The following is a 21,745-nucleotide window of genomic DNA, read 5'->3' on the forward strand; positions in this document are numbered from 1 at the left end:
CAACTTGCATGCACTTCAACTATTCCGCTCATTACTTGCTACCGCTCACTAGTATAAGTTTTGCATAACTTAATTGTAGCTCGACTATTTCGCCTATTACTTGCTACCTCTCACTAGTATAAGTTTTTCATAACTTTGTTCATCGAGACTTGGACAAATGCCCCTATTTGAATTAAGTATACCATAATCAAGAGTGATCTCATGTAAAGAAACAAAGGCTAGCTTGACACAAATTATTTCCTCTAGTAAGAAAATTGAGGGCTGTACTTTTTTGTCTCATGAAGTAAGATAGAATTTACCTTCCCCTCACATGTACATGATAAGTAACTCTACTATTAAGTACTACTAATACTATTGTCTAACACCCCAAAAAACTCTTTGGGTTGCACTACAAACTATAGCCTAAGTCATAGTACAAAGTTAGACTATGATTCTCCAATTAAAGATTTAATTAAGTAGATATAAGTACAGAGGAGATCTCTATGTGTTTTTTATGGTTTCCCACTCGGCGTTCGGTATCCGTATTGGTGCCCCAACTTATCTGGATTCGCAGAGAAGCGCTTCCTACCAAGATTTTGATATCAGGCAAAAACTTTGTTGAAATTTCCAGGATGTCCTGCAAAATGGACCATCTCCTCAGCTAATTCTTCTACTAATAACCTAAAGATTGAAACTTCAACTTCCATTGCAGTTTCTTCCCTTTGTGCTTGAAATTTTTTCCAGTCATCAAACTCGGTTTTCAAAGCTGATTCGACCATCATGTCGATAGTGTCTGATCTTACATGTTGCCATGACTCTAACCTCTTGCATACTCTTCCATAGACTACTTCTTCCCTATTGTTCAAGCTGTTAGTCTCGGTCTTCTCCTCGGATATCAAGTCCGAGACTAGCCTTTTCATGTCGAAAGGGATTGTCACTTCGCTTGCAAACGTGTCATAATCCCGGTCTCTGTATGATAACACCGAATCATCATCATCATCGTCGCCTTCTTCTTCTTCTTCTTCGAGCATCAGTTTCTCGAGTTCAATAGGATCCAACTCTGCTAGTTTTTCGAACCTACGAAGCTTGTACAAAAGCTGTTGCTGTGCTCCTGTTATCAATGCAGGGCAATCAACATAAGTTCTCACTCATCTTCAACAATCTCAGATTTTTTCACGAGAAAATCCAATTGGAAATTTTCACTAAGAAGATTCAAAATATAAAGAAGTAAACATATGAAAAAGCCAAAGGGATACATCTACTATAAATACGTAGAAAATAATTTTAACCTCGTACATAATGTGCAATTTTTCGACGAAGGGGGTTCTGTTACCACCTTCCGATACCCTATCTCCATCCATGCCAAAAATAATAACAATCTTTGTTCTTTCTAACTCTTCAAAAATGTCAATGGGTGCGTGTCAGACCATCCCGAAATAGTGTATTTTTGGAAGATCCAATACAGGTGAGACAACATTTTTTAAAAGTCTCAGCAACATAGGAACAAATGAAAGTAACTACTTTTACTCCTTTGTGAGTTTTAGCTATCTCTGTCACATTTCACTAGTATTTATTGTGACTGTCCCAAAAATAGTAGAAAAATGGCATCTTATGTTATACCTATAAATGTAATTTTCAACTATGAACAAATGGTAAAGAGGGAATACTTGAAAACAACATTAAAGACCCTACTAAATGTACCCTTATCATTTAATCAGGTCCCTGAATCATACAGTCTGAAGAAAAACACTGAAAAGGGCAGAGCCCAAAATTAGCAAATGTTTTTGAAATTCAAGAAGTTTGATAGTTTCTTCTCAGAGTTCAATAAATTGAAGAGAGGACAAGCTTATCAATTAGGTGAAAACCCCCACCTGTACTAAATGTGGGTCATCATGCAATTAATAAAAGATTTAAGTCATATACACGGACAACGTAAAAAAAAAAAAAAAATCGCAATACAATATAGTTTAACCTCTTACATTATGTTAATTATCATTTTTACCAAGTTACAGATTAGCGTTTTTCATAGAGATTTACCTGTAGTTACATAATTACGACATGATTGTGTAAATATTTTTCACATCATCAGGGCACTAATTGTGTATGGACAACATGAGGTCACATTAACAGAAATGATGTACAAGACTTACCATCAAACCAAAGTAATATGTCATGTTAATGTACAACACACGCACATACAAATCTTTTTATCAAGATTGAAACTTCTTATGGATCCCACGTGAAATAATTCAGCATATATCAAAGTCAGCATTATCAAGTTGGTTATGACCTTACAATTATAGTATTAATATCCAACCAAACATGTCCTTTGAGAAATCAGCATTTCCATAACTACTGATGATGACTTCACAACCAGCAAGATACTACTAACTAGTATTGATACAACTTAATATACAATATCATCGTATCAGCTATATGAATTTTCACTGACTTATCACAAATTATAATCATTTATCGCACATAAGTATTCAAAATAAGTTCGAAGAAATGATTTACGTACTCTGTACAAGTGCATAGTTGCATTCACTACCACAATCATCGTCTTCCTCATCCTCATCCTCATACTCATATTCGCCTTCATGTCCATCATCATCAAACGGAGGATCCAAGACAGAAACCGGGCTGCATTGTTCTTTCTCATCTTCTTCTTGTTCAACATTTGCCAAACCTTCATAGTTTTTGTCTTTGTCCTAAACACAAGAAATACAATTATTAAGTACAAACATATAATAAGCTACATATCAAGAAAGATGTAGTATTTTTCTAATTTGATGGAATGTTGTACTATTAGGCCATGGATTATATGATGCTGACTGCTAATGTTTGTTCCATAAACTTTAAATTTTGACAATTATAATACTCTCTCGGCTCCAAGTTACATGACATACTTTCTCTTTTTAGTCTGTCCCAAAACGAATGTCATACTTTTACTTTAGAAACAATTTAACTTAGAAACTATTAAAATTGCAAATTTTTGACGGACATCCCGCCGGAAATTGCCTCGTCGTTAAAGGATTTCTGACAGAAAGGCTGTAACAAACGTTTTCGGTGAGCAAATTTCTGACGGATAATCTATAGGAAATTCGCTTTTTAAGTAGTAAAACTTATAGTTCACATAAATGTTTATAACTTGTTTTAAATCATAATTTAAAAAACAAAAAAAACTATTTTCTTAAACTTCATGTTCAATCAAAGGCCACAACATAAATTGGTATCGAAGGAATATGGAAAAGAGTGGTGTAGGAATTAAGATATTATCAATTGGATCCAAATGAAAAAAAAAACAAAAAAAAATTGGTTTTGTCCTATTATGAAAAATTGTGTCTTTTTTTATATTTCTTTAGACAAGGTCCATTAAAAAAAGATTTTGGTGGCAGAAGCGTGATAAAAAAGGTACAACTATCAAACAAATAGAAAGCTCCAGTCATATAGAAAAACAATGACAAATTTCACCCCTAATAAAATTGTTTGATTATTAAAATGACAAAAATTTCAATGGCCATTTTTGTCATTTAATATCGACAATCCGGCCACCGAATCAGACCAACGAGATTCTTTTGCCGACACGTAAAAACCAGGTCAAACTCAGTCACCTAAGAGCCTGTTTGGATGGACTTAGAAGCAGTAGCTTTATAAGCCAAAAAAATAAGTTGGGTAGCTCAACTTATTTTTTTACTATAAATTACTTTTTTAGATAAAAAAATAATGTTTCAATGAGTAGCCGCAATTATTTTTTGAGCTTATTTTAGGCATAAAATAGTTTTAAAGTGGACCAAACACTCAAAAAAGCTGAAAGCTGTTTTCAGCAACTTATAAGCCCATCCAAACGGGCTCTAAGTAACTAGTTGACTCATTTTGAGACACAACAAAAAAAAAAAAAAAAAAAAAAAGTAACAAAAGATTTACCAGGCTGTTTGTATCAAAACAGATACTCCCTCTGTTTCAATTTATATGAATTCATTTGATCTAGCGACGTTTAAGAAAGAGAAAACTTTTAAACTTGTGGTTTAAAATAAGCGCTTGAAAATTTGTGTATTTGTAAATCATTCATAAAGTGAATTTGTTTCCAAATTAAGAAAGAGGTCATTCATTTTGACACGGACTGAAAAGGAAATAGGTTCAAATAAATTGAAATAGAAGGAGTATTATAATATAATTTTCTGTGACAAATTAAAGTAAAAATAATAATAATAATAATAATAATAATAGTAGTAGTATTAATAATAATAATAGTAGTAGTATTAATTAACAACATTAAATAGTAAGAACTACAATTTTTTTAGAAAAAGCTTATGATATATTATATACACTTAAAAAGATTTAATGTTGCAATTAAACAAGTTATAACAGATTACTAAGCATGATAGGCGCAATTAACTATAGTTACATTTTAGTGGAAAATTTACATTATTTAGCTTTTGACAAGACACTGAAAAAGTAGAATGACAAATGACAAACCTTTCTCGTATCAAATCAGATAATATAAGTTTCCACCAAAAACTTAAAAAGTGAACATTAAATGGTAAGAACTTATGATTAATATATAGAACAAAGTTATAACTTATGAATCAGAGTAAAAAGAAAAGAAAGTCATATGAATCGAAATAATATCGCAAATTAACATGTTAAAAGTTAAATCCAGTTAATTATAGTTGCATTTTAGTGAAAATTCTTCCAAGTTACCAATTATATACCATTTTAGAGAAATATCATTCAGTAACCGATGGATATGTATTATGTTTGGTTTGGTTAGGTTTTAATAATTAAAAACCGACTAAATTGCTTTAATTTTGGTTCCAACTAAAAACCGACCCAAACGGACGCATGAACACGCCCTACTGACAAAACAGAGACAGAAAAAGACAAACCTCCTTATGGTGAACTGGAGATGCTACCGGCGATGCAAAATCTGGCGTCCGGCAACCCGTCAACGATGGACATTTCTGAAGAGAAAATCTAAATGGGCTTAAAGGACTTGAAAGATATTTGTCAAAATCACCACTAACAAGCTCCTCAATTTCCTCATTATCAGACAAACAACTACTTGAAGTCTCAAAATCTATGGATTTTTCTTCTTCATTACTTTCTGACCAACCAGCACTACTGAGCCTACTATTATTACAAGAAGTACAAGACCCACTTCTCAAGTGTTCATCACAAACTTCTTCACGTCTTCCCACGAAAACTTCATGTTTAATAATTTCACGTTTCTTGCCACTATTACTGCTCTTGATTTTCTTCAAAATCGACCCGAATAAACCGAACCCCGACTGGGTTTTCTTCGGGTTTTTCTGAATCCGCATTGCGGCTTCCAGCAGCAGAGGCCCGGCCCGAAATACTTTTCGGGCCGGGCTTTTTGATGCTGCTGCTAGGCCCGGAGAGGGGGAGGGGAGGAAGGCTTTTCGGGCCGGGCTTGGTGAATCTTGAAACGAGAAAAAACAAGCGTGTTTGCATAATGATGTAGTATTGTTGTTGTTTGGTTTTTGTTTTTTCAATGGTTGTAATGAATATTTGGAAGGGATTTTGTTATCGAGTTTCTTGAGCTGAAGACGTCTATCAGCAATGTAATGTTTAAGTTGAAATGGTTCTTGATCTTCTTTTAGAAGCTCATGTAAATGCTTTTGTTGTTGTGCCATTATAGAGAAGGGAGAAAGCTATGACCAAGACCTTAATTCTACAAGTTTTGTAGATTTTTCGAATGAGGTTTTTGTTGAAGAGTTTTCAACAAAGAGATTTTCGAGTTGGAGGTGTAGTGGGGATTGTATTGTATGTGGGATTTGAAAAGTGGGGAAGTTGTGTACATATAGTTAGAGACTCGAGAAAAAAAAGAGACCTATGATGGGGCATAGAGACCATACATAATTTAAAGTTTACTCAGTTATTACATCAATTTTAAATTAGTACAATAATATCTGGTGCTATTTGACTAAGCAGAAAATTTAAGAAATAAATTAATTTTTTTCAAATTTGTGGTTCAATACAAGTTTTAAATATTTATATGGTTGTAAAAGAGAAATTTTAAAATTAAATAATTTATAAATATATAAAGTGACACTCTTATTGAGACAGATTAAAAAAAAAAAAAAAGTGTGGCACATATTGAGATAGAGAGAGTAACTGAATGCACGATCAAATATTTATAGATATATTGAATTATATTCTTCTCATTTATGTGAAGGTATTACTTTACGTCTTATTTGGAATAGGATGGGACAACTTTTAAGATAATTCCGATATTGGATATTGAAGAACTGATGGATTGCAACAATTTTTCCTTGATTATAATAATTTTAAAATGTTTGAATCTATTATATTGATTAATAGTGCTTTTCATGTAGTGTTTAAATATGTAAATTTTATTGTAAAAATTTTAAGAATTTATAGTTAAAATAAATATTTTGACCCTTACTAACTCTTTCACATAAATTGGAAAGAAAGAGTAATATTTTTTATATGTACACATAATCTGGGCAAAAATTACAGAACTAGGGTGGGGGTAAGGGGTGGGGAGAGCGGGGTAAGGGGAGTTTTTGAGGAAAGAATAAGGAGACTTCCTGATTCAAATCTGGAGTGTTTACAAGATCGAGGCAAAGGTGGATGATAAATACATAAATAATTACACATAAAAAACATGAAATAATTGGTATTGTAAACAAATTATATACTACTCCCTCGTTTCAATTTATGTGAATCTATTTTCTTTTTAGTCCGTGTCAAAATGAATGACATCTTTTCTAATTTGGAAACAAAATCACTTTATGAAATGATTTTCAGCCACACAAATATTTAAGACTTATTTTGAATCACAAGTTTTAAAAGTCTTCACTCTTTCTTAAATGTCATGTCCGGCAATGGGTTCACATAAATTGAAACGGAGAGAGTATAATATGGTAACTGAGGTGGAACAGTAGATGTGTAGGACTGTGGGGTTTGTAGTAATAGTGTACCACAATCAGCAGGCAAATCTTTTGTCTTAGATGATCTTTACTTTAGCTGATGAATAGAAGGAGGCTAAAAACAACTTAAGAAGGATGGTGCCACTTGCCTGTGCCACAACAAATTGTCTCATTCTGGAACTTTACTTACATAATTGTGTGTCTCTTATGTCTATAGGTGGAGTAGAGAGAGTGGCTGTGAGTCAATAGGTTGTTTGGGTTGGGGTGGTTAGTAATGGATGAGGTAAAAGTGAAATGTTTTATCCACATGGTAGAAGGCAGCCTTTAAATAAGAGTGGCATAATTTATTAGTTTTGATTCAAATTATATGTGTGGTAAAAATTCATTAAATAGATATAAAAGTTAAACTAAGGACTCCATTATTAGCCTTTGAGATCGTAATTCTAAAATTCAAAACACGATATTCAACTATTGAATTCGTCTCGCATCACACAACAGTTTGGGAGGAGATGAGGTTTTGACGAGATCTCTTCAATTTGAACTTAACATCTTAATTTGATTACTCATGAGTGAAATTTTTCGATAAAGAAATCTTATCTCAATCAATATGGTGGAGATATTATCCTTCCATTCTTAATCAGACGTTACAGGTTGTTTGGAAGTAGAGAAATTTCTGCTAAAAATTGTTTAAATCCTACTTATGTGAATTTGAATTAGTTAAATCTGTAAGTTCTGAATATCAGATCATTATATTCAAAAAAGAATCTCCTCAATAATTTACTTGATATGAATCTAAATTGATCAAGTCAGTTAGTGCTGAAGGATGAAAAGAAAGAAAATTACAAAAGCTATTTGTAGGGAAAAGGAAAATAAAACAAAAGGCAGTAGAGCTGGCAAGCAAAGGAAGACAACCAGTCACAGAATAGCCGAGAAGAGCGCTGAGAGGGCATTTGTGGACCAATTACAATTGCTTGTAGCTTTGACACCTTTCCTTCTATAACCAGCATTATATATTTGAGGTTTTGTGTCTTTTATAAAGTTACCATGGTCCATTGTGTTTTTTTGTTTCCTACACGTTTGATATTCGTATTAGAGTCCGGTCATATTTAAATTGCGCACCACGGGGCCTACTTTGGAGGAGCGTTCCCAACATGATTTTCTTCATTCTCACCCGAGACCTCTAATTAAGGATGAAAAGACTCCGACCATTCTATCCATGTTGATACCATGGTCCAATGGTTATTGAAGTTTTCCCTTATAAATACTAATATATGTAGAATAATATTTTCATAGCGTAAAGAAAATTTATACTATTAAGTTACATTTAACTATTGTATTAGGTGACATTTTTACTTTTAAAATTATAAATCATTTTTTATTAAAAGTTATTATGTATTTATTGTTTAGATAACTTATAATATAAAAAACAGATGTTAGATCATCGACATATATAAGTTAGACTTTATTTTTTTAATGTGTCAGACTGGAGCAAACAAAGGCGGATCTAAGATTTAAAACTCTTGGGGTTTAACCTTTTAAATTTTTTAGCATTGAACCATTATATTTCTAAAGTTATGGGCTCATATCTGCTATTTATTGTAAATTTAGTAAATTTTTACATATAAATTTGTAAACCGCATCGAAAGTTTGAGGTTCAATTGAACCCCAAATTATTACGCTCCATCCGCCCCTTGGAGCAAAGAATGACTTTCTAAGATAAAAATTATTAGTTGAGTTAGCATCCGAAAAATTAACTCTAAATTCTTTGGTCCTCCGGACTTGAGCTAGTTTTGGTTTGGCCATATCCCACAACCTTCGGGATCGTTCGTGTCGGTTTTTCCCCCTTTTCCTTTTGGTTTATCTTTTTTAACATAGTATTTATGTGTTTTATTTTATAGGTCTAAAATTCGGATCGATATATGCTTCTAAAAATTGTTCCAACTCTCTTTGTATATATTTTTGGAGAGGAAATGATACATATAAACTTACTTTTTGTCGGATGTGTGAAAAAAGTCCCATATGAATAATGAAAAGAAAAATAAGATGTAGTGATTACTTTTAATATGTTAAACCTTTTTTAAAAAATTGTACAAGCTTCATCAAAATGGTCATTATCGCACTATACTAATCGCATCTTTTATTTGTCTTAATCCCAAACTTATTTTGTTTGTTTTCTGTCTATCGTAACGCTATTTTTATACCACTAAACCTATAGTAAGAGGATCTAGATCCTTCCGCTCTTAAGAAGAGCTTTCATATTAGAATGTTAAGAATAATTGAACTCTTGATAGAAAGTAACTCCGCATGTAGAAGTGAATTTCCAGCATCATGTGGTTAAATTATAAAAAAATAAAAAATAAAAAAAATAAAAACTACTTCCTACACCACTAGGGGTGTGTGGTAGATGGTTGATAATCATCCATGCTAATCAATCATCTCGGATTCAAATCTTAAGAACGAAGAAACTCTTAATAGAGAGCTTTTCACCTTTAGAAATTCAAAAATAATGCGAATTTAAATTAATCGGATGAGTAAATTTCTAACGTAAAATGATTAAACCAAAAAATAACACACTCTTCTATGTCAAGACATAAGTGTCCTTCACTAGACTGGAGACGTCTAGCTCCGTTGCTTAGCCATTCATTATACTATAATCTAAAAAGCTGTGAACTAAATAATTTGTCAGTGTACCAAGCTAGTTATGCTTATTCTAATAGCAGAAATCACTGTTTGTACCAATTTAACTACGGCTATTACTCCCTATATTATAGTTGCACTTTCATTGCTTGTTTATTATTGATATTCAAATCCGGACAAAAATGACCCAAAAAAAAAAACGAAGTGACTCAAAATATCTCAATAAAAAAAGTGATACTAAAGTACCTTTAACGTAATAAATTACTGCGTTAAAGAACTTAACCGTAACGGCCCAATTAAGTCCAATAGCGAAGTAATTTCTTTGCGTTAATGACGCCATTAAAAAAATTGTTTGAATAACACATTAAATTAATGCGTTATGCAAGTCCCATAAATTTTCCATCCGGTAGACTTAAGTAGTTAAAGAAATCTTATCTCAGTCAATACGGTGGAGATATTATCCTTCCATTCTTAATCAGATATTTTGAATTGTTTGGAAGTAGAGAAATTTCTGCTAAAAATTGTTTAAATCCTACCTATGTGAATGTGAATTAGTTAAATCTGTAAGTTCTGAATATCAAATCATTATATTCAAAAAAGAATTTCCTCAATAATTTACTTGATGTGAATCTAAATTGATCGAGTCGATTAGTTCCGACTTATTTTAATCGCATCTTTTATTTGTTTTAATCCCAAAAAATAACACTCTTCTTTGTCAAGACATAAGTGTCCTTCACTGGACTGGAGACGTCTAGTTCCGTTGCTTAGCCATTGATTATACTATAATCTAAAAAGCTGTGAACTAAATAATTTGTCAGTGTACCAAGCTAGTTATGCCTATTCTATTAGCAGAAATCACTGTTTGTACCAATTTGACAATGGCTATTGCTCCCTATATTACAGTAGCACTTTCATTGCTTGTTTATTATTGATATTCGATCCCGGAACAGCAATGCCCCCCAAAAAAAAAAAAAAAAGTGAATCAATACCCCAATAAAAAAAATGATATCAAAGTACCTTTAATTCAATAAATTACTACGTTAAAGGACTTAACTGTAACGGCACAGTTACGTCTAATAGCTCAGTAATTTCTTTGCGTTAATAACGCCGTTAAAAAAAATGTTTGAATAACACAGTAAATTAATGCGTTATGCAAGTCCCATAAATTTTCCATCCAGTAGAGTTAAGTAGTTATAAAATAATAAAATAAGGAGTATATAGTAGTTGTAAATTGGTGAAGCTTTAAACGGTCATCATTTACGCTCGGATGTCCGATTTACGCGATTTTTTTTTTTGAGTTATTTTTTAGAGATCTAGCCGCCCAAGGCGGTTTAACTGGGCTAATTTTTAGAAAAACTTACTTTATCCCATTCCATTTGAATTTTGCCCCAAATTGGTGCACAATTTTCATTCATCTTTAGTAAAAATCTAATGATAAAAAATATATTTCAAGATGGTAATTCCATGGTAATAATATTTTAAATGTCAATTCAAGGCTCGAAATTCAATTTATGAAAACAAGTTAGACAGCATTAGTGAACATTATAAAAAATAAAAAGTGTTTACCTTATAGCTTTTGATCAAATCTAGGTGGGAGCATTGAGAAGGTATTACAACAACAACAACAACCCAGTGAAATCCCACAACATGGGGTTTGGGGAGGGTAGTCGTACGCAGACCTTACTCCTACCAAGGTAGGACGACTGTTTCCGAAAGACCCTCGGCTCAATAGAAAGCATAAAAAGAGGTCAGATAAGGCCAAGAAATTCAAAGCGATATGAAAATGAAAATAACGAAAGAGACTAAGCCATGATGAAGCAGTTTGTAAAGGGCAGTAGCTATCACATATAAGGTATTATGAGTAGAATACAGTAGATATATTATTGGTGCATGGTGCATGGTGCATGGTGCATGGTGCATGGTTTAAGTAAAATTTAAGTATATTTTTTGCGTATCTATTTCTTAATGATAAATCTTAGTTTACTCTTTGTTACCGTTTATAACTAACTCGCGGGACATCCTAAACTAATTATAAAAAATAAAATAAAAAGTTACTCATTAACTAAAAAATAACACGCTAAAATAAAACCACTAAAACGACTACCCGAAGTTTTATTAATTGCACAAAAAAAATTGAGTTCTATATGAATTGAATCACACATGACAATGAAATTATTGTCTATGTCTATAGACAAATCACACAGTAAATGACAATAAGTTTTTTGAATTTAAACAATGCTACAGTTATATTTTTAAGAAAAACGAGAATACGATTGAATTTTGAAGAAAATGATATTATGTTTATCAGTAGCTTCGAATTAAGTAAAAATGATACTAAGAACTAATTCAGAGCTGTAACATTCATCTACTAACATAGACAATCACATAGTGAAGGATAATGAACAGAAAAGTGTGAAATTCTTTTTTTTTTTTTTTAAAAATTACTGCGCTATTGGACTTAACCGCGCCGTTACGATTAAGTCCTGCATTAAAGGTACTTTGGTACCATTTTTTTTTTATTGTAGTATTTTGGTTCACTTCGATTTTTTTGGGTCACTTTGGTTCCAGACTCTTGATATTATATGATGATTAGTAGTAATTATTTGAGTTGGCAATGAAGGTACAAGAAAATTTGAGTAAAAATTGTCAAATAACCACTGTTTCAGCTCATGTAATTGTAGTGTTTTGAAGCTTCAAGTTTCACAGATTATACTTAAGGGCAGGTCTAGAATGACATCAACGGGTTCAAGTGATTCAATAATTTTTATGAAAACCCTACATATGTACCTATTAAGAAATCTACTGAATATTTATATGTATCTGATCGTAAACCTATTATTGTACATTAACATGTAGTTGTTGTAATAAGATAGAAATTTTAATTCCTGAGTCCGCCTTAGGTGAAATTCCGAGACATTGTCATGAAGTTTTACTTGTGAAATTTAAAATTTCACAACAACGACTAATTTTTTAAGAAAAATCCAAAAAGTAGCCAGTGAGCGCAATTTTTACAAAAAATAAAATAAAATTGAGGTGTTTATTCATGCAGATTTATAGCTCCATCATCCGATATTTCGCTTATATAATTGGTGATTGATCTTGATGCTTGTTTTAAATTTATAATAATAAATGAGACTGCTTTTGCACTTCTTGAAATTGAAATCCTAGATGATTAAAAACGGTGCCTAGGTTGAGATTAGGCAAATAATTGGGACACGATAATCATCAAAGTAGACATTATCGATAATCTCCTCCAGTCCCATCACAGTACTCCTGGACTAATGTTTACTTTTTCCAATTTTACCATCAACAAATATAACAGAATATATAGTATTTCTTCATTCTGAATCAATGATTTCGAATCAAAACCCTAAAATTAGAAAAACTTGTATGAAACATTTTCTCGTTTAATAAGCCCGGGACGTGACAAATCTGGATTAATCAAGCTGGCCAGTAAATTATGTCTACTAAATGCATTTGTCATCACAGTACCTCCACTCTCCATTAAAGAGCCATCATTTTGAGGAAAATTATTCTCTTATACAAAAGTATATATATGCATTATATTTTTCTCATATTCATTGCCAACGAGATTACTATATTAATTTAGCAGTACAAAGTGCAATGAAAGTGCAATTACCGTTATGGACAAGTTGTTAACTCTGAAATTGTAATTAATGGTGTACTATGTCATTATTGAAGTGACTAGTTGTTTCTTTTAATTCCTGTAAAATCTCATATGATCATCATTGTTATTAATTTCTTCATTTATTGATCTCTGAAAATAAATCATACTAACTCATTATAAGTGTAACCGTCTTGGCGGCTCACAAATTCTAATAGGGAATCAGGGGCTAATTGCCTAATTTACCGTTAAGGTTACAGGTTCCGTAGAATACAGTATTTTAATTTAGGTTTATTAAATATAAACTTTTTTTTCAGAACTGTAAGAAAAAAAAAATTATTTAGAGCTAATAAACTTAAAATTCTAGATTCTAGTCAGACATGCACACCTTAAGTTAATGTATTTTTAAATCAATTTTTTTTCCGTATACACTCAGAAATCAAGGAGGCTTGAGTACTCGCCCATGACCCGACTTTATATTATTTCGCCCTTGCAAGGACTAACAATTTTTCACACAGATATACCTATTTCTTTCGTCCTAATTTATGTGATATAGTTTGTCTGGACACGAAGTTTAAGAAATAAAGGAATACTTTTGAATCTTGTAGTCTAAAATAAGCTAAAGATATTTGTGTGATTACAAATCATCTCGTTAAGCGTAAAAGGTAAAGTTTAAAGTTAAATTATTATCAAATAAGAAAATGTATCATTCTTTTTTGAACGGACTAAAAAGAAAAGTATATTACATAAATTGGGACGGAAGGAGTATTAATCTTCCATACTTTGAGTCATTTTCTCATTGAAAGAGTCTTTTTTCTTTTTTTCAATTTTGGCAGGGAATAATGAGTAAAAATTCTTCAAATTTTCACTTCGGTGAAAGTATACAGAGCAAGTATCTCAGTGTCCCATGCATCCGTTAAAATGCATTACAGATTTACAGTCCTGAATTTGCTTTGATTTGACAAAACACCTACAAAGATTTTCTTATTTTATTTGCATTCTGTTATCAATAATTTATTGAAACATTACGGAAATGAAATGAGGTCTTGATTTGACTTGAAAAGAGAGGAAGATGCCTGACGCAGAAAATTTTAAATTGACACAACTGTTTGAAAATTCAAGTTTTTATGTTTCTTTGTGAATTTGAACATGCTTTTTAATTTATTTTTTTTGAATAAATTCAATGCATCGCAATTTTATTACTACAAAAATGCTTAAAAGTTTAAAAAGAATCATAAATTGAGACAAAATGATTTGATTTCTAAAATTCCTGAACGAGAAAGTTGTATTTATTGTTGGCGTGACTAAGTATTTGTAATTAATAGAACACAAATAGGAAGGGAAAAAAAACTTAAATTGAATATTTGTTTGAGTATATTATTTCAAAGACCTCACGAGTCACGACATATAGCTAGAGTAGTAGAAATGTCTTTGACTTTGACGATTCACAGAGTAACGTTGTCATATGATAAGACAAATAAGTTTTTGGTAAATGTCAACAATCCCACTAATTTGAAATCAACATTACTTTTAAGACTTGAAAGACCATCTTTAATTAAAAATTCTTTAGACATGTAAATACTATTGTTTCAACTATTAATTAAAAAACAATTTGACTTTTCATTATTCTTTCAAGTCTTTCAAGTTTAAGAATATTTGTGAAAAAGAAAAAGGACAGTCTACTTTTTTTTTTCCTTTTTTTTTTTTTTGAATTGACACTTAGCTTTTCATTGACAAGGGATAGACATAAGAAGGAAAAAAACTACTCCAATTAATTTGCAGATCAAAAGGGATCTAAGAATATCTTTCTATTTTTTCACCAAGGTGGAAACATTTACAGTATCTTTTAGTCCCTGTATTTTAGTGGCATGCCTATATATTTTCTGGATTTCAGCTTTCATCTTTGTCAGCTTTGAGCTTTAACTTTTACTAAATCTAGTCAATTATTATATTTATGTTTCAATTTTTAAGTTAGGGCATATCTGTGTTGAAGTTAGTACAACAAAATCTAGTAAATTTGAACTGGATATTGTATTTGTATTAAGAAATTTATTTTATGTATGAATAATCTAAATAATTTAATGTGAACTCAACCATTGTCCTGTGGTATAATTCAGAACCAATAAAATCTAGGACTGTGGAAACTGGAAAGATCATTTTCTTTGTCCTTCATTTTTGTGTTTTCATTTTTTGGATATTCAACCTATTATATTCTGTTATTTAATCCATGAAATTAGAGGTCAATTTTGGGAGTTCATAAGAATCCAGGACAAGAATTCTCCTATAGTTTTCAATAACAAAATTATTAGCATTATTTGGAATTTACTTAAATGTGTGTAGAGCTACATATTCTCAATGTCTTGAATCGACAAATCCAACGTGCTTTATAAGGATTAACTATATTAGTAGGCGTTTGGCCATAGAAATTAAAAAAAAAAAATCATTTTTTTTTGGAATTTTGGAGTTGGAGTTGTGTTTGGCCATAGTTTTTGCAAATAGTATTTTTGTGTTGAAATGTACTTGTTTTGATTGTGAAAAACTTGTTTTCTTGTTTTTCAAATTCCAAATATAACTTCAAGTTGTATTTGAAATTTTCATGGAAAAACACTTTTTGTTTTCCCATAGGCGAGGTGCCTAGGGCTAGTTTTTTATTTATATAATAAAAGCGAAACACAAAGGAAAAGTACAAGCAAGGAGGCTAGGCCTTACCTTACTAATCCTATTGAGGCGTAAAAAACCTCTACTAATTAACATGCATGTAAAAAATACGAAGAAGAAAGCACTAAATATTCTATGATCATCACAGAGTTTATAACACACTCTACGACGATATTACAACTGATAATACTTAAATAGTGAAATATTAAAATAAGCAAGAATATAGAGTCAGGCTATTGTTTTTTTGGAATTGTGAATTCTTCAAGGAGATGTAGCCCGATAAAAATATGATTTTTCACCTTGTCTTCTTCTTCCAACAACTTTAAAATCTCTTGATACTTCATCAAATCTTTTGGATCTATTGGACCTTGTTGATGTAGTTTAACCTTGTCTCTTTCTGTGTTGCCACTCTCATTGGCAGTTTCCTTAGAACAACCTCCTCAGACACTTTACCATCCCAAATATGTTTTCTTTCCATGAGTCTTCTTTGTCTTGAATCTGCTCCTTTGTTGCCTAGGTGAAAGATCTCCATCCCTAGCCTCCTTAGCAAAGCATTCATCCAATATTTCATTCTCATCTTCTTCATCAAATATGTCAAAGCCCAAATCACCATCAAAAGCTTCCAAAGGATCTTCCACTAAAGCTCCTGGCTCATACCTCTTGGCCACAATTCCAATAGGCTTCCTTTTAGTAGGATTATCCATAGCATTCAAATTTTCCATATCGTGTGACACTAAAGCATGAAGAACATTAGTAGGGGTCAATTGAATATTCAGAACACTTACATTCAAAGGTGCACTCATTTGAGCCACAAGCTGACCCGCAGCTAAAGATGGAAGAACCATTGCATGGCTTGACACAAATGCCGGGGCTACTAGACTCAACTTGCTGCGCATTGACAAACACTAGTTTTTGAAAAAAATAAAAAAAAATTCCGGAAAAAAGTGAATAATTCTTATGGCCAAGCGGGTCGTTAATTTATGCTCTAATATCACACATCAGTGGCGGAGCCACATAGATGAACCCCCTTGGCGGAAAAAAAAACACTGTTTTTACAAGGTTAAAATTATTTTTTATGTACATATAGTAGATGTTGAACCCCCTTAGGCTTCTTCGTATGTTTACTTTTTTATATTTTGAACCCTCTCGACGAAAATCCTGGCTTCGTCGCTATCACACATTAATTTTATTATCTGATTTTCAAAAGTAAAGTTGTACATAGTGTCTATATAAGAAAGAAAATAATAAACAAAACTAACAGTTGGCTCTCAATCAATAAATTCCTTGAGAACCTAAATTGTAACTAGTCAAATTAACAATTCGAGAAAAGTATGTTATATATATATGTCAAATGTTACTTTTTTTATAAATATTTAATCTTAAACATCCTGAATGAATTTCTCAGTTTCATTGAATAAATCCGTATGCTTTTACGTATAGAAGTAATCTTAAATTGAAGTAAGATATTGATTTCAAACCGAATAGATACCAAAAAATATTTCACTTTTTTTTGGAATTTTGGAGTTGGAGTTGGAGTTGTGTTTGACCATAGTTTTTGAAATTGTAGTTTTTGGTGAAATGTAGTGTAAAAAAGTGAAAAAATTTTGAAAAACAAGTTTTTCTTGTTTTTGATATTCCGGAATACAACTCCGGAAAAAAGTGAATAATTTTTATGGCCAAACGCTAAAAGTAAAAAAAGTGAAAAAAATTTCCGGAAAAAAGTGAATAATTTTTATGGCCAAACGCCCGCTTATTCAATCTTAAACATTCTTGATGAAATTTTTAGTTTCAACCCGATTAAAATAGTGTGTTTTTACCTAAGTAATCCTAAAATGAACTAAAATTTGGTTTCAAGTCGAATAAACCATTTCTTTCTTGAGCAATTGAAAAGTAGTTTCAAAGTACACTGGCTGAAAAAATGAAATATAAAAAGGCACTACTTTTAACATTAAAAGTTGCTCAAAATTTAAGTTCTTGTGCATGCTTAGTTAATTTAAAGGATCGAGAAAACCTTTTCCAATTTATTCGTTTTATTCCCCAAATTATTGCCTCTTGCTGTTCAATATGTACCATTCCAAGTTTTCTATTGAGATCACTTTTTCCAATATACTAATTAAAGAAACAAGAGTATTTTGAATCTGTCCTCACAAGGAGTATAAATTGGGATTATTCAAGATTTTTTTTTTTCAAAAAAAGAAACATATATAAATGTTTTTGTTTCTTTTTTAAAAAGTCCTTTTCTTTTTAGCTGTACTCTCTCTTATCCATTTTAAATGTCGTTCAAAGTTTTGACAAGAGTTGTTTGACAAAATTACTAGTAGTATATGAAACTTCTTCACCACAAATCAATTTTTTTTTTCTTTTTTCAACATATTTTTGGGTTATCTATTTTTGTAAATGGCAGTTACTTAACTTAGGCAACTAGGCAACTTTATGGAGAAGTTGGGGAAACACTAAAAACCAGTAGATTTTGGATTTTATAGAATTCCATACACAAATACTATCACAAGAAAAAGAAAAAAACAGACAGAAAATTCAAATTATTGTCATGTCATACAAAAAAGGCAGATGTGAAGGCTTAAGTACAACACACAAAACCAAACATGTAAGAGGTATCCTATGTTGTTTTTTCTTCTTCTTTTATTACATTTTCAAATGTATACTTGTATACAATGAAAACACAGAAGTAGTTTTGCATGTAGATAAAGAGTTAGGACTTTTTATCTGTATTAAATGACTGGCACTAGCAATACTTATTCGAGAGGCTTCGGATTCAAGTTTTATGAACGAAAAAGCTCTTAATATGAAGCAGTTTACCCTAACTGAGCAAGTTCGATAGGATTAGTAGTACTATTAGAACTCAGATAAGGAATACCTAAAAAGATTCTCACTACCAAAAAGAAGAAATTAACTACATTAATTCATCGATAAATAACTCATAGCTAATAATTATTTTTTTTGACAATCCATTGCTAATTCCTATTTTCCTTTTAGTGTCCAGAGAGAGACAGAGTTACCTTACAATACAAAAGGAAGCTGTAACTTAAATATTAGAAGAAGGCAACAAATTACCCACATGTCGATGACTTGGACTGTGCTAATTAGCTCTTTGTCCCTCATGTACTATCCCCATGTTGCTCTTCTTTGACATTTTCCTCATTAATTTAATGTTCATTAGCTTCTATTTGTCGGGCTTTAATTAAATTAATTATACCATGCATGCATATAATCTGACAAAAGTATGCTTAATTAAATCCATTTTGTCTATAATGTCAAGTATGCTTAATTAAATCCATTTTGTCTATAATGTCACCCTAATTTCCTAATACTTTAATCTAGCGGACATAATTTGTGTTTAGAGAGACATGATCTATTAACATTAGTCTTATATAACAATTGGGATCTTAGGCGAAGTGGATTAAGCTGTGTCATTACTCTTATATTTACTAGTATTAATAATTTTTTTAATTCCACTGTGTTGTACATGGTTTAATTTGGTGACCAAATTAATTTCACTTTGTTGGTTTGCAAACAAGATTGTCCACCTAATTGAAGTTTACTATACATGTGCTAACTTTTTTGATTCAGAATTTTAACTTAGTAAACGCGACTGTTAAGGTTCTTTAACATAAATCAGATTTAATATTTATCAAATTCTTTGGAAGTTTTAATTTAATTTTGTATTTATTTTGCGTCAAAAATATTGGCAGAAACACCAATAATGAGAAAAAGGTAGTAAACAATGAGAAACTGTCTTTAGCTTTGTAGCATTGTATGGAAGCAATTACCAAATCAAGATATATTTTGACCTGTTCTTATTAAAAGACAAAATACCATTGAAGGACAAAATTGTGTGTTTTAGCAAAGACGTATACCTATGTTCAGTGCAATATTTTGTTTTTGTTCTTATTTCTATTGTGTTTGTTTTATTTTATGTTCCAAAGGTGCCAGTGGACAAATAATCCTGTCCACGTATATTATTTTATTTTATTTTATTGTCTCAGAGATTTGTCATTCGGCCTTCATATTTGGACCCAACTGGCCTGCTTAGGACAAAAGCCTTTTGACGGATACTATTCCATTTTAATTTCCTTTTTTGGTCTATATTCTTCAAAATACAATTTATCCCAAAATTGTGATTATCTCATCAAAACTCGATTCACATTATTAAGGAATGAGTAAAGATCCAATAGAAAAATATTGTAAAGGAAAATATACTTCGAAGATGTACATATTCTCATGCAATAGTTCAAGAATTATTAATGATATCAAACTGGAAAGCATATCCTTCCTGAATAAATCTCTTCTTTTCTTCTGTTGATATGACCTACCGAATGATTCCCTAGCAAAAGTGGAATACCAGACTTTGATACTTCTCGATTCGAAACATCTAGTCTGGAGTTTTTTCTAAAAAAAATATAAATATCCTTGCATTGTATATTGTGTATTTAGTCTTCTTAGGAAATAATTAAATGCTAGAGAGACTATCAAGACTTCGCAACTACCTTTTATTATATACATATAAAATTCAAAATAAAATTGTATCATATTCGATCAATGGAAATGCCACATCAGCGACGGATGGAAACTCTAATCTCCTTATAATTTCGTTTGAGCTACCTTTTAGAGTGTGAATTGGGCCTAATGCCTAGTTTGACATGATATCAGAGTCAGGCCCGATCCGATGTGGGCTCCCGGATGAAGGGGGTTGAAATACCCTCGGTCCGGACCGAGAGGTGGGTGGAAGTACCCCCGGTCCATGGTTTATCTGTTGGGATATATACTATTAACCATGTGGATATATATATTATTAACCATGTGTTTGGATATAGTATTTATTATAGAACAATTATTTATTCAATTTTTAATAAAGAGTTAAATAGATCATGTAGAGTTTAGCTTATACACGAAAGATTAAATCATCGGTTCTTATAATTATAAAGTTTATGTTCACATTCTAAGATGGAAATTGAACAAAGCCATCGGTATGATTATAGCACAAGATTAAATATAATGTATCTTCATTATGGAACGGTATAGTTAGTTCTAACTTCTTCATGCAAGACATTTTGTATGTATTGAACGGACCAAGTAGAGATAAGTATTTTTGTACTGAATATATAAAACAACCTCTCTAGCTCATTAAATGTACTTATACTGTTCTTGATATGATTATTATGATAAATGTGATTTGTTCATTATTTTGATTTATTAAAAGGTACGACTCAATTGCGGATCTATGTATTCTTGGTAAATTGGATAATGGCAAATACATTTGTGAAATAATAATTAGTTGATAGAATCCATGTCTCGACTTTGAGATTGATGATACCCCTTTATGGGTGCTTATAAGTTTTCATGTGAAAACCCTGCAGGTGGATTTTATATCCGTCACAGGAAATAAGTTAAGCGGAAATATAAAGGATTTAATTAGTCAATGAATTAAATTGTCAGTAATTTAATTTAAATCGATTGGTATTTGTAATCTTAACATGGGGAGTTAAATAAGATTTAATGAAAAATTTCGATATTAAACTGAGATTACAAGTTTTAGTGGAATAATCTGTAATTTATTGTGGTAGGATTAATTTATTCATATTCCGAATTAATGCCACAATTGGAAGCCTCAATAATAAATCTCTGGTCCCTGCTATGCCTAATTATTCTTGGACTTGGAAAATAATATTCTTGGGGGAGAAGCAAGTCCACACGTTTTTGGACTAGGGTTTGCACCCTAAAACGTGGTTATATATAGTATGCTTTTCAGTCCTAAGAGATACACTTTTTTTCCTGAGCCGTAATGCTTGCCCACACAAGTATTCACTGTCCATAGCAGAAGACTGCAGACCGTGAAACTGAAGGAAGATCGCGTGGATGCTTGAAGGTTCGATTTGCGGTCGCGGTCACGCTTCAAGAGATAAGTACTGAT

The 21,745-nt window shown here is 31.5% G+C and overlaps 1 protein-coding gene across 2 annotated transcripts; it reads right to left on the reverse strand.

The window, feature by feature from the left end:
• Positions 1-204: 204 nt before the first annotated feature.
• On the reverse strand, positions 205-5,807 carry LOC132057432 (uncharacterized). Of its 2 annotated transcripts, none has more exons than XM_059450031.1 (3): positions 4,869-5,807; positions 2,501-2,690; positions 205-1,090 (listed from the first exon to the last, which is right to left on the reverse strand). In XM_059450031.1, exons 1-3 carry the CDS (start codon positions 5,634-5,636, stop codon positions 582-584), a joined length of 1,467 nt encoding a protein of 488 aa, XP_059306014.1. In that variant the 5' UTR covers positions 5,637-5,807; the 3' UTR covers positions 205-581. The 2 variants fall into 2 exon arrangements, with proteins under 2 accessions (XP_059306014.1, XP_059306015.1); XM_059450032.1 differs by having other exon boundaries at positions 2,501-2,683; positions 4,865-5,805.
• Between the last annotated feature and the right edge of the window lie 15,938 nt (positions 5,808-21,745).

Source organism: Lycium ferocissimum, chromosome 5 (genome assembly GCF_029784015.1).
Source record: "Lycium ferocissimum isolate CSIRO_LF1 chromosome 5, AGI_CSIRO_Lferr_CH_V1, whole genome shotgun sequence".
NCBI classification, from domain to species: Eukaryota; Viridiplantae; Streptophyta; class Magnoliopsida; order Solanales; family Solanaceae; genus Lycium; species Lycium ferocissimum.